Below are 25,916 nucleotides of genomic sequence, written 5' to 3'. Positions count from 1 at the left end.
ATGAATTTTATTCAAATCATCTAAGTTTAGTCCCAGCTAGAGTTAGACTTTCTTACATTTTGCAAAGTTGTTCTGAAATAAATATATAAGCCTTTTTTCTTTAAAACAATGGCAAATAGATAAGGTGTAGAAAGAGAAGCTGTAAGGAGTCAGGAAGAGAGGAAATAAACATGACAATTAGAATCCTGAAACCTATGAATAATAGGTTTATACCCTTTGACTTGGTAATCCCATTCCTAGAAATTTATCTTAAGGAAATAATTTAACTGAAGGAAAAAGTACCTGCATGATTTTGTTTATTGCAGCATTATCTATAACATGAAAAAGTAGAAACAATAAGGAAGGAATTAAGTGGACTATGGTGGACAAATGTGCTGAAATATGATATACTCCTTAAAAAGTATCATTATGAATACTAGTAACACAGGGCAATGTCTACTGTAACATGAAAACGTATTTATACTATAATTAAAACACAGCACTAGAAAGGAACTTAGATTATCTGGCCTACTACCTTCCTTGTACAGTAGAGATCATCTGAGGCCCAAGTTCCTACTTGGGGCTCCTAGAACATAGATCTTTAACCTCTCAGGGCAGCTCATCTTCCTGGTCTACATCACAGGAGAAAAAGAGGTAGACGTAAAGGAGAGACTAGTGAAGTAGGAAGAGTCCTGTGCTGGGAAAAGTTTAACAGTTTAAACTGCCTGATGACTCAGCAAGACAAACACAATTGCCTTGGCTATTATGTGGGAATATCCCATCAGCCTGCAGGCAGGAACCAAGACAGACGTTCTGACTAGTGCAGAAATCCTGTTGATATTGTACGGCCAGAAAATAAGAGAAGAGTCCAGAGCTGCTGGTGATGTGGCAAGTGAAGGAGAAAGAGCGGGAGTTCATAGCAGACAGTGAATCAGTTTGTAAATCTTTATAACTATTGGGCCATCGATATGCCACACGAGAATAACTGCTGTCTAAAATTTTACCACAAGCAAAACATCTGAATTATCCTAGACAGGGGGACTCGTTATCAAATAGTACAGTCCATTCTTACTTTTAGGTTATTTAACCAGTTCTTACTGAGTCATTATTTAACTGATATTTATTTTATTTATTGAGCTAACTTTTATGCTGCTGTCATAGAAAGCACCAAGATAAATCACCCCACAGATCATGCCCTTGAGGTGCTTGAAGATTGGATAAAGCATGATGGTCTTGCAGATAAAGTATGAACATAAGTATTTTAATACAAAGTACAATGCATTAAGACACCATGAGGTGCCGTGAGGCTGAAAGACAGGGATATAAGGCAGGATAAACTATGATTGCAGGGCTTCCCTGGTGGTGCAGTGGTTAAGAATCTGCCTGCCAACACAGGGGACACCAGTTCAAGCCCTGGTCCGGGAAGATCCCACATGCCACGGAGCAACTAAGCCCATGCGCTACAACTACTGAGCCTGCACTCTAGAGCCTGTGAGCCACAACTACTGAGCCCACGAGCCACAATTACTGAAGCACACCTAGAGCCCGTGCTCCGCAACGAGAAGTCTCCGCAATGAGAAGCCCGTGCACTGCAACAAAGACTAGCCCCTGCTCGACGCAACTAGCGCAGCAACGAAGACCCAATGCAGCCAAAAAGAAATAAACAAAAATAAAATCTATATTAAAAAAAGAACTATGATCACAGCCATGAAAACCAATAAAGCACTGCAGGAGGCCAGAGGAGGGAGAAAGCATTTCCACTTGGCAGTACTGAGGGAGTCCTCAAGGTTGGTGTGGCAGAGGAAACACTGGATGGAACCTAATATTTGGGCCCAAGTCCACACTCTATTAGAGAACATTACAGCCAAAGAGGGGCATGAGCAAAGATGCCTCAGAAGGGTCTGGAAACAGTACGGTTACCGAAAATGGCAGGTATTTTGAAATAAGGTGGGAGATAAGGGTGGAAATGCAGGCACAGGCAGGTTTGACCCTGGGGCCAATGGTGCTTTATTTTTGAAAAATGTAAGCAGGGTACTGACATCTGAATCTGCTTCATAGAGAGAGAACTTTGGAGGAAACATGGAAGACGAATTGGGGTTTGGGAGACCTGTTAGGAGGAGTCACAGTAACCCAGGAAACCAAATGAGGTTCTAAATGGCAGAGGAGGAGGAGTGGGAAATTTGAGACACGTTTTAGAAACAGAATTGACAGGACTTCGGAACCAATATGGAAGTGGGGAGCAAAATGATTCCCAAAGTGTTGGGTTGGACACAGGATGGTGGAACAGCAGGTGAGTGGAGAGAGTCCTTGACATATAAGCAAAGCAGGTGACCCTTTCCTGCTCCCAGCTTTCCACCACAGTCCTCCATTCCCGCTGCCTTGCCCTGAAGGCTGCTGTGGAACCGGCTCCAGACCTATTCCTTTTGCTCTTGTTAACTCTGAGCCCATAGGAAGAGAACACATCGAGTTTTGCTAGGTAGAACAAACAGTATCACTTGCCCTAGGCAGGGTAACTTAGCAGGTCAAGAGTTTTAAACAAGACACTGATTTTCTATGTAGAGAAGACACCTGGGAAAGTCAATGAAAAAATGTGGGGTTTAGTGGAGGTGGCAGGAAAGCAGCCCTTATTTCACTCTCGTTGACAGACTCCAATGATATTTGTTATTTTTCCTGTTGGGTGTGACTGCAGATTTTATCCAGTAGTACAGAAGCTAACTCAATCTCTTTGTTGATTTCAGCATCCACAGGCACATATTTTTGCTTCACAAAGATACAATTCAAGGGTATCCAAATGTTGCATAGACACTTACTGTTGAAAGCTCCAGCAGCATGAAGGCCAAGGTCAAAGAGTTGTGAAGGAAGGAATCGTGAGGAGTGAGTAAGAGGCTCAGACCCCCCAGAAGGCTCCTGGGATGTAAGACTGGCCTTGGTGCTCCCAAAGACAGCCTGGCATTCCTGGGAAAATTCACTAGCACTCCAACAACCAGGACTTAGGAGGCTGTTCAGAAATGAGAATTCCTTCTCAAAATCATCTTCCAATGAATCTACAGGTACATCTTTTGCAACTGTTGAGTGAATATAAAAACAATGTTTTTTTCTTTTTGAGGAAATGAGAATACAATATAGGGCAAATCAAGTTTGTTTCATTGTTCTCATACTTTATTAACATAATTTTTAATGAACAATTAAACGGATTAGGAGTTTATGTGAAAATAATTTCTAATTAGGTAGGCTACAGATCAAAATGACCACATTTCACAATGAAAATATTAATAGTTATGAATATTTATGTATAAAATAATTAAGCAACCATCTATGTAAGACAGAAACAGGAAATGCGAGGAGAAACTGAAACAAATTAAAAATAGGAGACTTTAATATACCACTCTCAGTAAAAAAACAGGCCAAGAGGACAAAAGTAAAGATATAAAAGATCTAAACAGCATAAAAAAACACGGTAGTTACTCTTGAATATAAGCAAACCCTAATAGAAAATGTACCTTTTTCTCAGGCACACACTGAAAATTCACAGAAATCAATTATAACTAAGGCACACACACAAATCAGTTTCTTAAAATAGAAATATTACGAACAACATACTCTGATTATAATGCAATAAAATGAGACAACTTTTTTAATGAAAGCAGAAAGATAAAAATCTCTTCCACTTGCACATTTTTATACCTTCTATTAAACAATTCTTGGTTGGAAGGGTAATGGAATTTCTGAAAAATGATAAAGAAGACATTTCATATCATAATCCATGGGATATTTAAATAACAACTAACATGAAAAATCATGACCCTAAATATCAATAAAATATTTATCATTAATAAATATTTATCATTATCAATAAAAATGAAAGATAGGGGCTTCCAGCATGATAGAATGATGAGGTCTAGGGACCCGCACGTCAGTTTTAAGTAACTGGTGAAAATGCTTTTAAAAACAACCATTTAAAGTCTCTGGAAGTTGTTCCAAGGATACACACCAAGTGTAGAAACATTTACTCAAGAAAATCTATTAAAATTTAGAAAGAATGAAAGACTTGAACTAAGAACCACTCTCTTCTACCCACTTCTCAATTCAGCCAGATGAAAATTCGCTCTAGCCTGGCGGGAGTGGGGGAGTAGGAGAAGGATTAATTGCAAACAAGCATGAGAGAAGTTGGGGGTAATGGGAATAGTCTAATAGTCAATTGTGATGGTTGCAGAACTCTATAAATTTACTAAAAGTCATTGAATTTTATACTTACAATGGGTGAATTTTATGGTACTTAAATTATACCTTGATAAAGCTGTTAAAAAATCAAGAGATTTTGTACAACTCTATGTAAATAAATTAGAAAACCTAGACAAAATGAATAATTTCTGAGAAAAATATAATTTACTAAAATTGGTCCCAGTACAGATAGAAAGCTTAAACAGATCAATTTCCATAGAGAAGAAAACACAAAAAATTACAGGCCTAGATGTTTTCACAGGGCATAGATGCTGAAAAACCTGTTGGCAAAATTCAACAATCATTCCTAATAAAAACTCTTGAGAAAGCAGGAATGTATGGATACTTAACACTGTAAAATATATACCTCAGTCCAAAAGCTAGCATCTTAATTAATTCAGAAACAGTACAGGCATTGACACTAAGATCAGGAACAATACTATTTCACATTGTTCTGGTGGTAGTAACCAATGCAATTAAACAAAAGAAATTAATTACAGTCACAAGAATTGATAAAGAAAAAACAGGACTATCTCTATTTGCAGAAGACATGATGGCATACCTGGAATGTTCCAGAAAATCAATGATAAAACTAACTCAAACTATAAGCAAGTTCAGCAAGGTAGCAGGATATATGGTTAACATGCAAAAACTGTATCAATACACAAAATAATAACCAGTTAAAAGATAAAATGGAAAGAAAATGTCATTTGTAACGGCAATAAAAGAAATAAAATATTCAGAAATAAACTTAACAAGAAATGTTCAAAACCTCTAAGAAAAAACTATATCTGATAGATAGACAAGTAAACTTTAATAGAAAGATGCCCTTTGTTTCTGCTTAGGATGTCTTGACATCAGCAAGCTGTCAGTTTTCATATTTAATGTGATCACAATAAAAGTATCAATGAGTTTTCTTATGGAGCTAGACAGTTTGATATAAAACTCATATTGAAAAATAAACATGCAAGAATAGTTAAGAAAATAATGAAATGAAGAGGAAGATACTAGTCTCACCAGATACAAAAACACACAAAAAAGTTTCTATGAAGGTCCAGAAATAGAGTCAAATACATATAGAAATCTAGCATATGATTGGAAGTTATCTCAAATTACTGGGGCAAACATGGCATTTAAAAAAATAATATAAAGGACAGTCATTTGCAAAAAGATAACATTTAATCCATTGTTAACGCCATATTGCATGAATAAACTCCAAATGAATTGGAGATCTAAATATAAAAAATAAAACTATACAAATATTAGAAGAAAACATAAACAAACTCCTCTAACCTGGGTTTTGCATATGACAAAAACCAAATCCAATAAAATAAAAGATTAATAAATTTGATTACATAAAATGTTTAAAACTTTTTCATGGCAAGAAGCAACTATAGGAAAAGTCGAAAGACAAACTAGGAGAAAATGTTTGCAATGCTTGGCAGAGACATTCAAGGTAGTATTTACTGAGTGCCTACATTGCTGGATGGTAGAGACACATGAGATAGTAAGATAAACACAGTGCCACATGTCCTCACAGTTACAGAGATACATTCCACAGGGCCGAAACATACAGAATAAACAATTATTTAATTTCCATTGGCATGTGCTACAAAGTAGAAGTATAGGATTGCATTCCTGTGTAGAGACCTATACAGATTTTCATGTTATGGAAATAAATATTAAATAAAAACTAAAGAATTTTAAATAATAAATTATCCATATATATAGTGAAATTATAATTTACCATTTTCAGAGTTAGAAAACTGAGGTGCTCCAAATTCTCTTATTCCAGAATGTTTTTCCTTGTGATCTTCAGTTGCTGAAACAAAAGCACATAAAAGATAGCTGAACAAGAAGAAATTTAGCATGCTTATTTACTATAGTAATTTTTTTTTTTTTTTTTTTTTTTGCAGTACGCGGGCCTCTCACTGTTGTGGTCTCTCCCGTTGCGGCGCATAGGCTCCGGATGCGCAGGCTCAGCGGCCATGGCTCACGGGCCCAGCCGCTCCGCGGCATGTGGGATCCTCCTGGACCGGGGCACGAATCCGTGTCCCCTGCATCGGCAGGCAGACTCTCAACCACTGCGCCACCAGGGAAGCCCCCCTACTATAGTATTTTATGATAATGTGACCAAACTGTTCAATTGACCACATCAGATTATAATACATATATCTAAAAATTTAAAGAACCATATATAAAAACCACATACGTATATATATAACACTATATATATATATATATATATATATATATATATACAAATAAATTTGTAATACCCACAGGTATTCAGGTCCTCTGTTATATCTATGCCCTCTTGAAAGTTAAAAGTTTTCATATTCCATGTAAATTGGTGCAGTGGCTATGGAAAACAATATGGAGGTTCCTCAAAAAATTTAAAAATGGAACTACCATATAATCCAACAATGCCACTTCTGGGTATTTATCCAAAAAAATGAAAACACTATTTCAAAAAGTTAAATGCACCCCCATGTTCATTGCAGCATTATTTACAATAGTCAAGATATGGAAACAACCTAAGTGTCCATCGATGGGTGAATGGATAAAGAAAATGTGGTTCATATATACAATAGAATATTATTCAGCCATAAAAAATGAATGATATCTTACCATCTGCAATGACATGAATGGACTTTGAGGGCATTATGCTAAGTGAAATAAGTCAGAGAAAGACGAATACTGTACCATCTCACTTATATGTGGTATCTAAAGAACAAACAAAACCTGAGCTCACAGATGTAGAGAACAGTGTTGGAGGCCAGAGGCAGAGGCAGGGGTGGAGGCAAAATGAGCGGAGGGAGTCAAAAGGCACAAAACTTCCAAATAAATAAGTCATAACTATGTAATGTACAGCATGTCGACTATAGTTAATACTGTAGTGCATATGTGAAAGTTGCTAAGACAGTAAATCTTAAAAGTTTTCATCACAAGAAAAAATTTGTAACTGTGTATGAGGATGGATGTTAACTAGACTTACTGTGGTGATCATTTTGCAGTGTATACATATAGCCAAAAATCATGTTGTACACCTGAAACTAACACAATGTTATATGTCAATTATACCTCAATTAAATAAAGTTTTTCACATTCCAAAGCCTATTCCTTCCCTGGTGGATTTGTTCTCATTCTATAGTCTCCAAAAGGCCATTTTATACAGCTGACCCTAACAATAAGGGTTTGAATTGCACAGGTCCACTTATATGTGGATTTTTTCAATAAATACACTGGAAAAAATTTTGGAGATTTGTGACAATTTGAAAAAACTCACAGAAGAACCTCACAGTCAAGAAATATCAAAATCATTAAGAAAAAGTTAGGTATGTCATGAATGCATAAAATATATGTACATACTAGTCTATTTTTATCATTTACTACCATAAAATACACACAAATCTATTACAAAAAGTTAAAATTTATCAAAACTTAGGCACACAAACATTGCTATGGCACAATTTGCAGCTGAGAGAAATGTAAACAAACGTAAAGATGCAGTAATTAAATCATAACTGCATAAAATTAACTGTAGTAATTTCATAGCCACCTCCGGTTGCTACTGCAGTGAGTTCAAGTGTTGGGAGTATCAGCTTAAAATGCCATGTGACACTAATCATCGCCACACGACCATTTCGTTTCTCCAATAAATTGTGTATCACAGTAAAAACTGATCTCTCAAGTCTTGCGTATTTTTCATGTTTACGGTAATACTGTAAACTCTGAATAACACCACGGGACCCATAGGAAGTGCCACTAGTGATGCTGGAAGTGCTTCCAAGAAGCACAGAAAATTACAAGAAAATGTTGAAATGCTTGGTATGTATCATAGATTGAGGTATGCAGCTGCAGTTGCCCATTTCAAGATAAATGAATCCAGGGTAAGGACCATTGTAAAAAAAAAACAAAAGGAAATTCATGAAGCCATCACTGCAGCTGTGCCAGCAGGTGCAAAAACCTCACACATTTGGTAAAGTACCTTTTTATCTCGTATTAAAAATGCAGTTTTGGGCTTCCCTGGTGGCGCAGTGGTTGAGAGTCCGCCTGCCGATGCAGGGGACACGGGTTCATGCCCCAGTCCGGGAAGATCCCACATGCCGCAGAGCGGCTGGGCCCGTGAGCCATGGCCACTGAGCCTGAGCATCCAGAGCCTGTGCTCCGCAATGGGAGAGACCACAATAGTGAGAGGCCCGCGTACCACAAAAAAAAAAAAAAAAAAAAATGCAGCTTTTATGTGGGTGCAGGATTGCTATAAGAAAGGCGTACCTATAGACTAATATGATTTGAGAAAAAGCAAAGATTATATGACAATCTAAAGCAAAAGGAAGGTGATGGATCTAATGCTGGAGAATTCAATGACAGTAAAGGATGGTTTGATAATTTTAAAAAGGGGTTTGGCTTAAAAAAGGTCAAGATAACAGGAGAAACTGTGTTGAAAAAGATACAGCAGACGAGTTCCCAGATGACATTAAGAAAAATCATTGATATGAAAGGATATCTGCCTGAACAGGTTTTTAATACAGACAAAACTGTCCTATTCTGGTAAAAAAATGCCACTAGGGACATTTATTAGTAAGGAAAAGGAGTGAGCACCAGGATTTAAGGCAGGAATGGATAGGCTAACTCTTCTGTTTTGTGCAAATGCAGTCAGATGCATGATCAGGACTGCCCTCATCTATAAAGCTGCTAACCCCCAAGCCTTGAAGGGAAAAGGTAAACACCAGCTGCCAGTCTTCTGGCTGTACAACAAGAAGGACTGGACCATGAAAACCCTTTTTCTGAATCGGTTTCACTGATGCTTTGTCCCTGAAGTCAGGAAGTTCCTTGCCAGGAAGGGACTGACTTCTAAAGTTCTTTTGAAATTGGACAATGCCCCTGGCCATCCAGAGCCCCACAGTTAACACCGAAGGCATCCAAACAGTCTAGCAGTTACACTAGGCTACAATAATGCAATCATATTGCTGCTTCTTTGTTAGAGACGCATGAATCGTTACACCTGTAAATAAATATGAATCTCTTTTTCACATTATCTTTTTATTTTTGATGTCTAGTGTTAGTAATACATATAATATCTACAGTGCTTTATATTATGTAAGACAATATTGATGTAGGTACTGATAGATGACCCATCTTGTAAACAATGTAAATGTACTGTATTCATAAATACAGTGCAGTACTGTAAAGGTATTTTATCTTCCTTATAATTTTTTTTTTAATTTTAATTTATTTTTGGCTACATTGGGTCTTCATTGCTGCTTGCAGGCTTTCTCTAGTGGCAGCGAGCGGGGGCTACTCTTTGTTGCGGTGTACGGGCTTCTCATTGCGGTGGCTTCTCTTGTTGTGGAGCACGGGCTCTAGGTGCGCAGGCTTCAGTAGTTGCAGCATGAGGGCTCAGTCGTTGTGGTACATGGGCTTAGTTGCTCCATGGCATGTGGGATCTTCCTGGACCAGGGCTTGAACCCATGTCCCCTGCATTGGCAGGCAGATTCTTAACCACTGCTCCACCAGGGAAGTCTCTTCCTTATAATTTTCTTAATAACTTTCTCTTTTCTCTAGCTTTATTGTAAGAATACAGTATACAATACATATAACATACAAAATATGTGTTAACTGATTGTTATCAGTGAGGCTTCCATTCAACAGTAGGCTATTAGTAGCTAAATTTTGGCAGAGTCAAAAGTTACATGTGGGTTTTCGACTGCACGGGGACCAGAGGGTAGGGGTGCGGAGGCGGTTGGTGTCCCTAACCCCTACGTTGTTCAAGGGTCAACTATATTTTGTTCTGCCTGCTCTCCACGTCTCTGACACAACAGATATTCTTATTTATTTATTTATTTATGGCTGTGTTGGGTCTTCGTTGCTGCGCGCGGCGAGCGGGGTCTACTCTTTGTTGCGGTGCGCAGGCTTCTCATTGCAGTGGCTTCTCTTGTTGTGGAGCATGGGCTCTAGGTGCGCGGGCTTTAGCTGCGGCACGCAGGCTCAGTAGTTGTGGCTCACGGGCTCTAGAGCACAGGCTCAGTAGTTGTGGCACACGAGCTTAGTTGCTCCATGGCACGTGGGATCTTCCCGGACCAGGGAATGAACCCATATCCCCTGCACTGGCAGGCGGATTCTCAACCACTGCGCCACCGGGGAAGCCCCAGGAATTCATTTTTATGTTGAATGAATGAATAAATGATTGGATATGTTGTGCTTTTCAAATCCGTGATAATTCATTACATAGCAATAGAAAACAAATACACTTAACAATACATTATTACTTGAGGTTATTCCTTGAGGATTATAATTTTTCAAGTTAATAACACATGTGTAATATTCCCCATGCTGCCTTCTACTGGTTTATTTGCTCATGTCTGTATCAGACTCAGGATTTCCTGGTGGAGGAGTGGAGCTGGTCATCTCTGTGTTCTCTGGGCCTAGCACAGGTCTTGGACAGATGCTCTAAAACGAGTTGACACTTGGCAAAACTGTGAAGTTGATGCAATTTTTGTGCCAAACTTCCATATCCTATACTGCATGGTTTGGGGACCTGGAAACTAGTAACAGCTAATGTGGCTACAGAGCTTACTGAGTGCCTGGCACTTTTCTCAGGGCTTGGTGCACGTTAACCTTGGTGATCCTCATAAAAACCCTACCGGATGCCACCATAACCATGGCATCCCCACCTTGCAGATGAGGCACTAGTAAGGCAAGAAGTCGAGTAACTTGCTCAAGGTCACACAATTAATTAACAGTGGAGCTCAGGTTCAAACCAGACAGCCTGGCTCAAATCTGTGTTCCTAACAGGGTATGTTGTACTTTTAATTCAAAGGCTGCTTTATTCTTCTAAGAGCTGTGCATAGCTGTGAGCAGCATCTCCACATTTCTCATTTAGAGTAGTGATTTCATATGAAGGGAAAGATCAAACATATGTACTTAAAAGACAGCATATTTTTTTAATGTTTAACATTAAAAAATCAAACATACAAACAAAACACCCATAGGCAAACATTTTTTTAAAAAATTATCTCTAAGTTTGGGGCCTATATTGGGATAAATTATGCCCTATTACTACACTAGGAGCCAGTTTCTTAGAGTCTGTTTCCCACATCTCTACCTAATTTGCAACCCAGTATAGACAGAGACCAAAAAAAAAAAAAAAAACCTCCAAGGTAGGGAATTCCCTGGTGGACCAGGAGTTAGGACTTGGCATTTTCACTGCTGGGGCCAGGGTTTGATCCCTGGTTGGGGAACTAAGATTCCTCATGCTATGCAGTGTGGCAAAAAAAAAAAAGAATGACAAAAAAAAAAAATCCAAGATTTTTACATCTTCAACTATTATTAGGACCATTTTTTTTTTTTTTTTGCAGTTCACGGGCCTCTCACTGTTGTGGCCTCTCTCGTTGCAGAGCACAGGCTCTGGACCCACAGGCTCAGTGGCCACGGCTCACGGGCCCAGCCGCTCCGCGGCATGTGAGATCTTCCTGGACCCGGGCACGAACCCGTGTCCCCTGCATCGGCAGGCGGACTCTCATCCACTGTGCCACCAGGGAAGCCCCAGGACCATTTTTAATTAAAAAAATTTTTATTGCAATATAATTGATGTACAATATTATATGTTACAAGTGTACAACATAGTGGTTCATAATTTTTAAAGGTTATGCTCCATTTATAATTATTATAAAATGTTGACTATATTCCCTGTGTTGTACAATGTATACTTGTAGCTTATATATTTTATACACAGTAGTTTGTACCTCTTAAACCCTTAGCCGTATTTTTCCCCTCCCCTCCTCCTTCTCCCCACTGGTAACTACTAGCTGGTTCTCTATATCTGTGTGCCTGGGGTTTTTTTTGTTATGTTCACTAGTGTGTTGTATTTTTTAGATTCCACATATAAGTGACATCATACAGTATGTCTTTCTCTGACTTATTTCACTTAGCAGAATACCCTCTAAGTCCATCCATGTTGTTGCAAATGGCAAAATTTCATTCTTTTTTATGACTAGGTACATATACACTACATCTTCTTTATCCTTTCATCTATTGATGGACATTTAGGTTGCTTCCACCTCTTGGCAACTGTAAGTAATGCTGCTATGAACATTGAAATGCATGTATCTTTTTGAATAACTGTTTTGGGGTTTTTCTTGCATATATACCCAGGAGTGGAATTGCTGGGTCATATGGCAGTCTTATTTTTAGTTTTTGGAGAAACCTCTATACTTTTTTCCACAGTGGCTGCACCAATTTACATTCCTACCAGCAGTGTACGAGGGTTCCCTTTTCTCCATATTCTCACCAACATTTGTTATTTGTGGTCTTTTTGATGATAGCCATTCTGACAGGTGTGAGGTGATATCTCATTAGAGTTTTAATTTGCATTTTTCTGATGATCAACAATGCTCAGCATATTTTCATGTTCCTGTTAGCCAACTGTATGTCTTCTTCGGAAAGATGTCTATTCAGGTCTTCTGCCCTTTTTTTTTTTTTTTTACATCTTTATTGGAGTATAATTGCTTTACAATGGTGTGTTAGTTTCTGCTTTATAACAAAGTGAATCAGTTATACATATACATATGTTCCCATATCTCTTCCCTCTTGCGTCTCCCTCCCTCTCACCCTCCCTATCCCACCCCTCCAGGTGGTCACAAAGCACCGAGCTGATCTCCCTGTGCTATGCGGCTGCTTCCCACTAGCTATCTACCTTACGTTTGGTACTGTATATATATGTCCATGCCTCTCTCGCTTTGTCACAGCTTACCCTTCCCCCTCCCCATATCCTCAAGTCCATTCTCTAGTAGGTCTGTGTCTTTATTCCTGTCTTACCCCTAGGTTCTTCATGACATTTTTTTCCCTTAAATTCCATATATATGTGTTAGCATACGGTATTTGTCTTTCTCTTTCTGCCTTACTTCACTCTGTATGACAGACTCTAGGTCTATCCACCTCATTACGAATAGCTCAGTTTCGTTTCTTTTTATGGCTGAGTAATATTCCATTGTATATATGTGCCACATCTTCTTTATCCATTCATCCGATGATGGACACTTAGGTTGTTTCTATCTCTGGGCTATTGTAAATAAAGCTGCAATGAACATTTTGGTACATGACTCTTTTTGAATTATGGTTTTCTCAGGGTATATGCCCAGTAGTGGGATTGCTGGGTCATATGGTAGCCCATTTTTTAATTAGGTTGTGTTTTTGATGTTGAGTTGTATGAGCTGTTTATGTATTTTGGATAACAACCCCTTATCGGTCATATCATTTGCAAATTTTTTCTCCTATTGCATAGGTTGCCTTTTCATTTTGTTGATGGTTTCCTTTGCTGTGCAAAAGCTTTTAGGTTTGATTAGGTCCCACGCGTTTATTTTTGCTTTTATTTCCCTTGCTTTAGGAGATGAATCCAAAAAAATATTACTATGATTTATGGCAAAGAGTGTTCTGCATATGTTTTCCTCTAGGACTTCTGATTTCCAGCCTTACATTTAGGTCTTCAATACATTTTGAGTTTATTTTTGCCATTGGCAGCAATGTGGATGGACTTGGAGGGTATTATGCTAAGTGAAATAAGTCAGACAGAGAAAGACAAACACTATGATGACACTTATATGTGGAATCTAAAAAATACAACAAACTAGTGAACATAACAAAAAAAAAAACAGGCACACAGATATAGAGAACCAACTAGTAGTTATCAGTAGGGAGAGGGAAGAGGGAAGTGCAAGTTTGGGGTATGAGGTTAAAAGGTACAAATTATTACATATAAAATAAGCTATAAGGATATATTGTATAACACAGAGAATATAGCCAATATTTTACAATAACTGGTGGGTTGGCCAAAAAGTTCGTTTGGGTTTTTCCGTAAGATGTTATGGAAAAACCCGAAAGAACTTTTTGGCCAATCCAATATAAATGGAGCATAACCTTTAAAAACTGTGAATCACTACGTTGTACACTGTAACATATAATATTGTACATAAACTATACTTCAATAAAAAAGGGATATAACTGCTGATACAGCAGGCTTTAAAAGACAAAATAATACTATAGATGGATGGTGAAACTACAACAATGTCCATTATATTTCATTTATGACTGTTAAAAAAATGTTCTCTACTTAGGTACAGGATTATGCATGCAAAATTAGCTAACCTTTGGAACATAAGTCTGAAGGTATGTTAGATATATGAGCTCATGATTATTATAGCTTCTTAAATAGTTTCTTTTATCAATATGGTATTTATGTGTATACTTAAAAATACCTATCACATTTATTGGATGCCTACTGTGTGCTATATAGTTGATAAATATATCTAGCCCTAATGTCCTGCAAGGCAAGAGTGTATGACTCATTTTTCAGATAAGAAAAATGAGAGGCATAAATGACTTGTTTTAAAAAAAAGCCAGCATTCAAACCCAATTTTTCTGGCTCAAAAGCTACAGTAATTCATATATATGTTGACTGTACATATAATATATATTTATTAAAAAATAAGAACACCAAAAATAATAACACAAATTTAAATATGAGGATAACTTTGAAACAATCATACAACCCTGTGAAATGAATATCTACACTAAAAGCACCTCTATCTTAGAGAAGACCAGAATTCCCTAAAGAAGATAACTGGACCCTCTAATTAGGTACTGCTTGAAAGCTAACTCATTGCTGAGCATAGCCTCCAGTTTCGCCTGACCAGGAAGCCTGGACTGAGACCTGGGGCAGCTGCAGAGCATATTCTATTGCCTGCCCAGGCAGGGAAGCAAGTCAGCAGCCCCACCCAACGGGGAGCATGGCCCCAGCCCACCTGACCAGGATGCCCTAAAAGGGACCCTGGGGAGCCTCCCAGCCTAGCTCACAGTACTGCCCAGCAGCACACCCCGGTCTATAGCCCTGCCTGGCAGCAAAGCCCAGCCTACGTCCATGCCCAGTTGCTGGGCACATCCTGTAGTCTCACTTAGGCAGGGAGCCCAGTCAATGACACCCCCCAACGGTGGGGTGCAGTATGAGGCCCCACCCTACCAGGAGGTCTGGCCAGCGACCTTGCCCAAAAGCCGAGCACAGCCACAGTCCTGCCCAATTATGAAACTCAGCCTGTGGCTCTGCCTGATCACAAAGTACAGGCTGAGGCTGCATCAGATTGTGAAGCCCTGCTGCAGCCCCACCTGCATGCAGAGGCCAGGCAGCAGCAGCATCTGGTGAGGGAGCACAGCCAGCGACCCTGCCTGACTAGAGGTGATTGTAGAGCCCAGCTAGTAACACTGTCTGACCCTAGAGCACAGCACCACCTTACCACAGAGCCCAGCCAGCAGAACTGCTTGAACACAGAGCCTAGCAAGTAGCCTGCCCACCTCTGCCACCTGAGAGCAGGGGCAGCAACTTCACCCAACCAGAGACTGTGACCCATTATAGTTAAACTGTCTAAAGTCAATGACAGAACTTTGAAAGCAGCAAGAGAAAAGTGACTTGTCACATTCAAGGGAAACCCTATAAAACCATAAGCAGATTTCTCTGGAGAAACTTTGCAGGCCAGGAGAGAGTGGGACGATATATCCAAAATATTGAAAAAAAAAAACAGCTGTCAATGAAGAATACTGTATCAGCAGAGCTGTCCTTCAGAAATGAAGACCTGATAAAGACTTTCTCAAACAAACAAGTTGAGAAAGTTCATTACCACTAGACCTGCCTTACAAGAAATGCTAAAGGGCACTTTACAAGCTGAAATAAAAGGATGCAAATTAACCTTGTAAAAATGCATGAATGTGTACAACTCATCAGTAAAGGTAAACATATAGTCATAGTCAGATTCTGTAATATTGTAACAGTGGTGCATAAATCACTTTCTTTTTTTTTTTTTTCATAAATCACTTTCAATTCCAGTTTAAAAGTTAAAAAGCAAACATATTAAAAATAACTATAGTGGGCTTCCCTGGTGGCGCAGTGGTTGAGAGTCCGCCTGCCGATGCAGGGGACACAGGTTCGTGCCCCAGTCTGGGAAGATCCCACATGCCGCAGAGTGGCTGGGCTCGTGAGCCATGGCCGCTGAGCCTGTGCGTCTGGAGCCTGTGCTCTGCAGCAGGAGAGGCCACAACAGTGAGAGGCCCGCGTACCGCAAAAAACAAACAAACAAAAAAAACGATAGTAATTTGTTATTGGACACACAATGTAAAAAACACGTAAACTATAATATCAATAACCTAAAATGTGAGGGGAGGAGAAGTAGAAGTATAGAGTTTCTGTATGCTATCAAATTAAATTGTTATCAGCCTAAAATAATGTTATAAATATAAGACATTTTATTGTAAGCCTCATGGTAATCACCAAAAAAAACCCTGTAATAGGTACATAAAAAGTTAAGATAGAAGAATCAAAGCATACCACCACAAAAAGTCATCAAGTCACAAAGGAAGATATAAGAAAGGAATAAGGGAACAAAGGAACTACAAAACAGTCAGAAAACAATGAACAAAATGGCATTACTAAATCCTTACCTATCAATAATTAAATGTAAATGGATTAAATTCTCCAATCAAAAGACATTTTAGGGCTTCCCTGGTGGTACAGTGGTTGAGAGTCCGCCTGCCGATGCAGGGGACACAGGTTCGTGCCCTGGTCCAGGTCGTGCCCGGTCCAGGTGAGCCATGGTCGCTGAGCCTGCACGTCCGGAGCCTGTGCTCCGCAACAGGAGATGCCACAACAGTGAGAGGCCCGCGTACCGCAAAAAAAAAAAACCAAAAAACAAACAAACAAAAAAAACTCCTTGACACTGGTCTTGGCAATGATTTTTGGTATATGACACAAAAAGCTCAAGACACAAAAGCAAAAATAAACAAGTGGGACTACATCCAACTAAAAATCTCTGGGAAAAAAAAGAAGATCAAGAAAATGAAAAGGCAATCTACAGACTAGGTAAAATATCTGCACACCACAGATGTGATAAGGGGTTCATATCTAAAATATATAATGCACTCATGTAACTCAATATTAAAAAAACCAACAACAGTAATCTGATGTTCAAAATAGGCAAAGTAGACATTTTTCCAACCAAAGACATATAAATGGCCAATAGAGACTTGAAATGGTGTTCAATAGTACTAATAAAATCAAATACAAATCAAAACCACAATGAAATATCACCTCATGACTGTTAGAATGGCTGTATAAAAAAGACAGGAGATAAATGCTGGTGGCGATGTGGAAAAAAAGGAAGCCTTGTGTACTGTTGGTGGGAATGTCTAAATTGGTATAGCCATTATGAAAAACAGTATGGAGGTTCCTCAAAAAATTAAAAATAGAACTACTATATGATCCAGCAATTCCACTTCAGGGTTTATATACAAAGGAAATGAAATCACTATCTCGAAGTGGCATCTGCACCCTCACGTTCATTGCTGCACTGGCTCACTGCTGTTCAAGAGGGCATTATGTTAAGTGACATAAGTCAGACAGAGGAAGACACTATGATCTCACTTAAATGTGAGATCTAAAAAGGCCGAACTCCTAGACACAGAGAGTAGACTGGTGGTTGCTAGGGCCTGGGGGATGGGGGAAATGGGGAGATTGGCCAAAGGGTACAACCTTCCAGTTATAAGAAGAGTAAGTTCTGGGGATCTAACATATAGCATGGTAACTATAGTTAAAAACAATTGCTAAGAGAGTAAATCTTAAATGTTCTTATGCCCAAAATAAATATGGTAACTATGTGAGATGATAGATGTGTTAACTAATCTTATGGTGAAAATCATTTTGCAATACTAGAATATACCAAATCATCACACTGTGCACCTTAAACTTACAGTGTTACATGTCAATTACAGCTCCTCAATAAAGCTGGGGAAAAAAGGCGAACTCAAGTTTGTACAGAAGAGGCTTACAAAGGGACTTAACATTTTTTAATTGAATGGATATTAACACAATCCCCAAAGGCTGTAACAAACTGTTTTGGCATTTAAATGTGATCATTTCACATTTTAATGAATTTACCATCTTACCTGGTTCACTTCCCAAGCTCACTTCCTCATCTGAGAAAACTAACCTAAAGTAAAGACAAAAAAATCCAAAGGTTTTGGTTAAAATAAATTTGGGACTCATACTCTACAAACAGTTTTATGTGGCTTAAAAAAAATTTTTTTTAAACTGAGGAGACATATAAAATAGTTGTCCGGTAGATCTCCTAAAATCTGTCTGAGACAAATCTTCTTCTCTAGAGCTACACAGACTGTAAAAATAATCCTTCACCTCTTATTCTTTCAATATATATTTACTGAGTATTGATGAAGCACCAAGCACCGCGTTCAGCATGGTAAACGCTGTGCTAAATACTATACCACAGAGAACATCTGTCACCAACGACATCAAGTATGAAGTTTAGTTTTCAAGCATTAAAAGGTTTTTTGCTCATCCCACTACTGGGCATATAACCTGAGAAAATCATAATTCAAAAAGAGACATGTACCACAATGTTCACTGCAGCACTATTTACAATAGCCAGGAAATGGAAGCAACCTAAGTGTCCGTCGACAGACGAATGGATAAAGAAGATGTGGCACATATATACAATGGAATATTACTCAGCCGTAAAAAGAAACGAAATTGAGTTATTTGTAGTGAGGTGGATGGACCTAGAGTCTGTCATACAGAGTGAAGTAAGTCAGAAAGAGAAAAACACATACCATATGCTAATGCATATGTATGGAATCTAAAAAAAATGGTACTGATGTACCTAGCGGCAGGGCAGGAATAAAGACGCAGACATAGAGAATGGACTTGAGGACACAGGGGTGGGGAGGGAAGCTGGGGAAAAGTGAGAATAGCATTGACATATATACCCTACCGAATGTAAAATAGATAGCTAGTGGCAAGCAGCTGCATAGCACAGGGAGATCAGCTCCGTGCTTTGCAAAGACCTAGAGGGGTGGGATAGGGAGGGTGGGAGGGAGGCTCAAGAGGGAGGGGATATGGGGATATATGTATGCGTATGGCTGATTTACTTTGTTGTACAACAGAAACTCACACAGCATTGTGAAGCAATTATACTCCAATAAAGATGTATATAAAAAAAAAGGTTTTGCTCAAGAATACTTGGGAACTAGAGGGAATGAAGAACTGCAGAAAAAATGGAGTACTCTATTTTGAACAACAAAGTGATGTTTACAAAAGAAGGCACATTTGCCTAAAACATTCTGAACCAATACTAATTTTGGAAATTTATATCATCCATCTGGTGTAATAATAAAAAAATGAGATAAAGAAATTGAACCAGATTTAGTTATTATTCCAGGGGTATAACCTCACAACTCTAGTATTGGAGGGTTTTTAAAAATAAGCCTTTAAAGACACTTAAAAAGCAATATAGTATTTATTTGCAAATACTACAAAATAAGCCTACAGAGGAAACAGATACTTTGATTTGGGATGAAATTTCCAACGACAGAATACATAGATGGTGTTTTAAACACTTTGAATGGAAGAGAAGGTGAAGTGCTTTGGAATCTGTTAGTTAACTCAAAAGGTAGCTTTCGGACTTCCCTGGTGGCGCAGTGGTTAAGAATCCGCCTGCCAATGCAGGAGACATGGGTTCGATCCCTGGTCTAGGAAGATCCCACATGTCGAGGAGCAACTAAGCCCGTGCACCACAACTACTGAGCCTATGCTCTAGAGCCTCCGAGCCACAACTACTGAAGCCCGCGTGCCCAAAGCCCGTGTTACACAACAAGAGAAGCCACCGCAATGAGAAGCTCGCACACCGCAACAAAGAGTAGCCCCCGCTTGACGCAGCTAGAGAAAGCCTGTGCGCAGCAACGAAGACCCAATGCAGCCAAAAATAAAATAAATAAATAAAAAAATTTTAAAAGGTAGCTTTAATAATGCTGAAGATGTATGAGAAGATTCTGAATAAAACTTTCATAAAATGTGATAACGGAAATATTTACCAATTTAATATGCTTAATGTACAATTTTAAATGTCAATGTATAACTAAGTTAATACATTTAATTCATATCTATACATTTGATTGTGTAATCTATATACTAAAACATTTATATATCCAAGTTAGTAAAAAATTTGTATTTCCCCCTAGAGAAAAGGGTGAAATACTTATATTTCAGATCACCTTCCACTCAACAATATATGGTTGTCATTGTTTGGGCCTATTTCTGGGTTCGCTACTAAGTGCAGTCTGGTTAAAATGACAAGTGGCAGTTCTGAAAGGAAAACAAAGGTAAGATGTAATTAAAGGGAAGGAAAGAGGCAACATGAAAGATGTGCACAGCAAGAGCCTCCATTTTCAGGTAACCAATCCCAGTCCCATCTGTGTTTTTTTGGAGACAGATTTTCAGTAGCTTCTGTCTCATAGCTGCTGACACCTGTCCCTTTCTTTTTCAAGCTGCCCCTTTTGGGATTCACTAGGTAAAGGCTCTTAATACAAGGCTCAGTCTCCCACACTATAGAATTTGGGTTTATCACCCAAACTGTTCTGTACTCCTATCATCAACTTTGCCTACCATGTTAAAAATGGGGGAGGGGGGTGGTAGGTTTCAAAACAAACGTTTAACATTAATTGGAAAAATGACAGAGAAATAAGTATTCGGTAAACCAAAGAAGAAGCAACTCTTTCCAAATATATGGTACAATGGTATCCAGGACTTCCATAACATGATCTATAACTTTTGTCTGCTTACTTATTGAGGTTTTCCGGGAGAGAACTGTCTTCTATTCGTTCTTCCTTGTGGTCTTCAGTAAGCTTGACTGGAGTGCCTTGTAGTTGCTAAGGGTAAGAAATTCAATGTTAAGTAGACGCAAAGAATCTGTTTCTCTCTTTGTGCAAACGAAAATGCGAACAAAAATTCTAGAGAACGATATAAAACAGGAAGAGTTTTAAAGTAGAGAGTGTGAGATATGGGAGATGTATGCTGATGTAATTTGACCCGAGCCCTGTGTCCTTTGTATCCTGGCAGCCTGTAGCCACTATGCACACCATGGGCCAACCACAGGGTTCACCACTCTGTGATAATGCCAAAGAAAAAGAAGACTTACACTGTGTCGCCAGCCGGTACTGCAACGTTCTAAATACAATTAAAGATTTTCAACTTCAAGTCTGAGCAGAAATTGGATGTTAAATTTCCCTAAATAGACAGTATGCTATACAGTAAAGCATTAACATAGAAAAAGTAAAAAACAAAACACATACACAACAACAAAAAACAAATTCAAGGGTATCTACCAAAAACAGAAGATGCTATGTCAGAACCTGACTTAAAAATCCATACTAAGCCCCTGTAATATACAGTTGCAGGATATGAACCCATCACAGATATCACATCCAACTTAGGCACACTCAACATTTTCAAGCCCTACTGAAAATAAAGCAGAATGATAAGTTCAAAGGTACTGAAACCTAGCTTACCAGAACTGAAGAAATGATTAACACAGTGCATCTCTGCTGGATAAGGCATATGCACAGAAGGTTGACAGGAAGGGTACATTTTCACGTAGGTGTTACAGAAAGAGCTGACCTAATACAGTAGTCTCTTCAGAGGCAACCACACATACATAATGACCAAAACTGGCATAATTTTTGTATCATGAATCACATCTATGACATGAGTGTAAAAGTAAAGCAAGGAGATTCTTCTTTAACTCCTAAAATTGTCAGGTGGGTAATGTGGTCATTTTTGAAAACACATTACCACTTTCCATCACCTGTTCCTCTTAAGTTTTTCCTTTCCATAACCTTTTCTCTCTTTTGTATTTTAATTTTCTTTTCACTTTCTCTTTCTTTTATTCCCCCTTCCCCCCACCCTACAAATATCTTGAGCCCACCAGCAGTATTTCCATGTATTTGTTTAGTGCTGCTGGTAGAATCTGGAATCAGGGAACTTCAGAAAAATGGCTGAAAGAGTGTAGAAAAATGTTTCCCAGTGTTTTGTAAAGTTGAAATTAGGCTTAGCAAAAAGTAGTTTCAAAGTTATTATCCAAATGAAGTGTAATAAATCTAAGAAAAGACCATTGAAAGAAATGTACCTTGAGAGCTACAAAATCACACGGATGAAAGCCAATACAGGTCCCATGGATTTGGGACATCATTCGAGCTGTTTTCTCCCAGAATCCAAGCAGTGTCCTCTGCAGAAAAAGAAAAGGTGACACTACAGTTCTCCTTCCTCTCCTCTTTTTTCAGTGCTATTTTTCCTCACTATCGTAGATGAATAGTTGTCAAATAATAAGAAGTAGGAACTAAAATCAATTCCCAAGTTTGGTGAACCAGCAAGCACTGTAAACAGTAATTCTCCATAAGAATTGGCGTTGTATCTGCATGTATGTGTGCCTATCTGTATACAGCACTGAAATGTACACTGGAGCCAGCTAGAGTGTAATTGCAGCCAAGAGAATGAAACTGGCAGATTAGAACACCTTCTGAGGAATCCAAAAGAAAAATGGTAAAAGCACCAAAATATCATATTTGCATTAGAAGTATATGTGTAAATCTTTATGTTGGTAAGCATATAATACAAACCTTTGTTAATTGGAGTAAAATAATTTGTACCACTAAATTTGGACTTTCATTTAGAGTTCAAGAAAGACTTGTCAAAAAAATGTGCTATGAAGCTAACTCAAGTAATTCTCCCTGCAGTGGAAGCACAGAGTCTTAACCACTGGGCCACCAGGGAAGTCCTGTCACATACTTTTATTTTCAAGTGCATCCTCTCTTGATTTCTGAATTCCACAGTACTGAACTGAATTAGGTAGACTCCCTAAAAGCAGCAGTGAATACCCATTTCCTTTAGTTTGTATCGTTTTCTCATGTAAAAAAACGTATTCTCCTATTTTGCCATTTACAAATACCTGATAAAATCAGTTAACTGCTACCTGTTAATATCTAACTTACTCATTGTATGCTATTTATGTATGATTTGGAATAAAGCAAGCACAAATGAGACTTCTGAGATTAAAGTGGTGTGGAACGGCAATTTGGCAGAATGAAAAGAACACAAGACCTAGAATTAGAAAACTTAAGTTTTTAAGCCCAACATTGCCATTGAATTCTCATTTAATTCTCACTTTCCTCATCCATAAAATGATAGAAAAGTGTTGCAGAGCATGAGCTCTAGGCATGTAGGCTTCAGTAGCTCTGGCATTTGGGCTCAGTAGTTGTGGCTCACAGGCTCCAGAGAGCAGGCTCCGCAGCTCGGGGCCACAGCATATTTGCTTCAAATGAAACTGTATGCAGAACTAGTTTAAAATGGAGTAGCTCTGAATGAACCAAGGCTAATAGGCCTTGAATCCTGCCTCCTCTCCACATTCCCCTCCTCAACCCTAGACAGTCCGTAAGTGTCTGTCTGTCTCTCCTAGGATACCAAGGGGAATAATGTGAAGCTATGGGAGTAGGCAAAGAAAGACCCTAAGGTCTTTTCCAGTCTGAAAAGACTGGAAAAGTCTTTTCCATTCATGATTCTGAATGCCATAACTCAATAAGCAATTTCAGCAAAGTCAAAGGAATCTGATCAATTATACAGTTTTTTTGCACTCTTTAGACAACTTTTAAAAAGGAATCTCACCACTCATCTTTACTGCAAGGACATGCTGACCATGGAGGTGGGTACCTGGTAGGTAGCGAGTGAATGAGACAACATATTGCAGCGACTAGCTCCAAGTAAATCCACTTTCTGACAAACATCCATCTTTAACTTGTCAAAAGAAGCTTTGCTATTTCTCACTTGGATCTGTACCTGCAACCACAAAAATGTTAGTTATTATTGCTTATAATACAGAAATAAATATACCACACAGGTTTATGATACATGTTTTCAGACACATGAAATTGTAATAAAGAAGACTAATTTCCTTTCCCTGTATTATTTCAAAATTAATGGAAAAGATTTTGGCTATTTTTAGAAACTGTAGGAGACTCTTTCCAGCAGATATGTTTATGCTGAGAAACTATGGGATGAAAGAGAGAAAGTACATAGTTAAGAAAAAAAAAAACAGATTCCAAATAAAAACAAACATCCAAAACTACTGAGGGATAATATTTACCTAAGAAAGAGTAGAAGAATAAATGGAAAGAGGACATAGTAAAAGTGTTGAGAAGCATTAATAATAGTTCTGAATCATACAGATATATTTATAAACTTAAATATAGGCTTATTATATTTCTTACAAATGAATAATTTATCACCAAATAGTGTGAATACAACTTTAAATATATTTATTCATTCATTCAACAAATACTTATGAGGTATCTATTATGTGCCAGGCACTGGTCCAGGCACTGGGATGCTGTGGTGAACAATGTTCTTCCTCACCATCCCTGAGTGAGGAGGCCCAGGAAAAAAAGAATATATATAACATAATCTCAAGTCACAAAGATAACATATAAGTGCAACAGAAGTGGGTGACAACATTTGATTAGATGGTCAGGGAAGCCCTTGGTGAGTTCATGCATCATGTGTGAACTGGGATAGGAAGATGATGAGCAAGCCCTGCTAAGACCCTGAGGAGAGCCCTCTAGACCCAGGGAAAAGGAAGGACAAAAGTCCTGGGTGTGGGAAGTGTTTCCAGAGCAGGAAGGAATAGGGTAGAGCCGATTCCTTCCTCAAGCATAGAAAGGGCTGGAGCACAGAAAGTAAGTACTGTACAAGATGTGGCAGCAGAGGGACCAGAGATCAGACTGTGCGGGGCTATTTGGGTCTAGATGAGAGGTGTGGATTATATTCTTTTTTTTTTAATTGAGGTGAAATTCACATAACATATACTTAACCATTTTAAAACTGTACAATTCAGTGACACTAGTGCATTGACAATGTTGTGTAACCACTCCCTTGGATTGTATTCTAATTGTCAAGGATTATAAAGGGGACAGAATAACAGGTTGCCTGAGGCCATGTGTCCAGCTACTGCCCAGGTCTGTTGGAGTAATCATTGAGGCAAAGAACTTGTAACGGCTAGTAAAAAGGCTCCATCAATACTAAATATAAATATGGATTTTTATTATAGGCACTTTATGAAGGAGTGAGTGAATTTTACTATTTATGTATGGTAAATTCAGGGAATACAATTTATAATAAGGAGTTTACTTAGCAAAATATATGTTCACACATATAGTTGCTTTAACAGTTTGTGGTCAAACTATGTATTGTGGCAGAATGAAAAATCTGATAACCTTCACTTATAATTAATAATCATTTTACATGAGTTTTTCCTTAAGTTTTTTTCCTGACTAATGAACTGTTTTCCTCCTGCAAACAACTCCTAAAAGTCCAGGTAGGCAACATTTAAAAGGTAGATCTATTATGCCACTCAAAGAGTAAAAAAAAAGTGTGACAACCTTTTGTACGTTAACTGAAGATTTCCAAGCAACCAAGAATTTATAATATAACACATTTTCCAAAAATAGTCCGACGTTTTATACTCTTGATTAAATTATTCTGTAGAGCTTCAAGAAAACATAAAAAAGGGATGTATTTTCATACTTTTCGGAACTTTTCCATTTGTTTTAAGGTGTCTGGGTCCAGTTCTTGGGACACGTCTTTCATCCACAGCAGAGCTCCTCTATATTCTGTGCGCGCCTGCTCCATCCGATTGACTGTCATCAAGGTATCAGATACTGCCCTTTGACTGAATGTTGCTACTTCTTGCTTAAGACGAGACAGGGGAGTATACAGAGCCAATCTAATGGCAGAGAGGTAAAAATAAGAGGCATGTACATTCCATAAGCAAAATAAA

The 25,916-nt window shown here is 38.4% G+C and overlaps 1 protein-coding gene across 1 annotated transcript in view; it reads right to left on the bottom strand.

Moving 5' to 3' along the window:
• ICA1L (islet cell autoantigen 1 like) overlaps positions 1-25,916 on the bottom strand; it is a 72,347-nt gene that overhangs the window by 10,611 nt on the left and 35,820 nt on the right. The window contains exons 5-11 of the mRNA XM_022567446.3: positions 25,664-25,862; positions 23,795-23,920; positions 22,218-22,316; positions 20,876-20,961; positions 18,187-18,230; positions 5,948-6,022; positions 2,790-3,044 (exon numbers count right to left, since the gene is read on the bottom strand). Coding sequence (XP_022423154.1) covers positions 2,790-3,044; positions 5,948-6,022; positions 18,187-18,230; positions 20,876-20,961; positions 22,218-22,316; positions 23,795-23,920; positions 25,664-25,862 — 884 coding nt within the window. The remainder of the gene's footprint in view (positions 1-2,789; positions 3,045-5,947; positions 6,023-18,186; positions 18,231-20,875; positions 20,962-22,217; positions 22,317-23,794; positions 23,921-25,663; positions 25,863-25,916) is intronic.

This window comes from Delphinapterus leucas, chromosome 8 (genome assembly GCF_059928025.1).
Source record: "Delphinapterus leucas isolate spDelLeu-1000000601 "Yukka" chromosome 8, BTC_Dleu_Yukka2, whole genome shotgun sequence".
In the NCBI taxonomy this organism is placed as follows: domain Eukaryota; kingdom Metazoa; phylum Chordata; class Mammalia; order Artiodactyla; family Monodontidae; genus Delphinapterus; species Delphinapterus leucas.
Note: the sequence above shows the minus strand (reverse complement) of the source record. Positions and strands in the feature narration are given on the sequence as shown.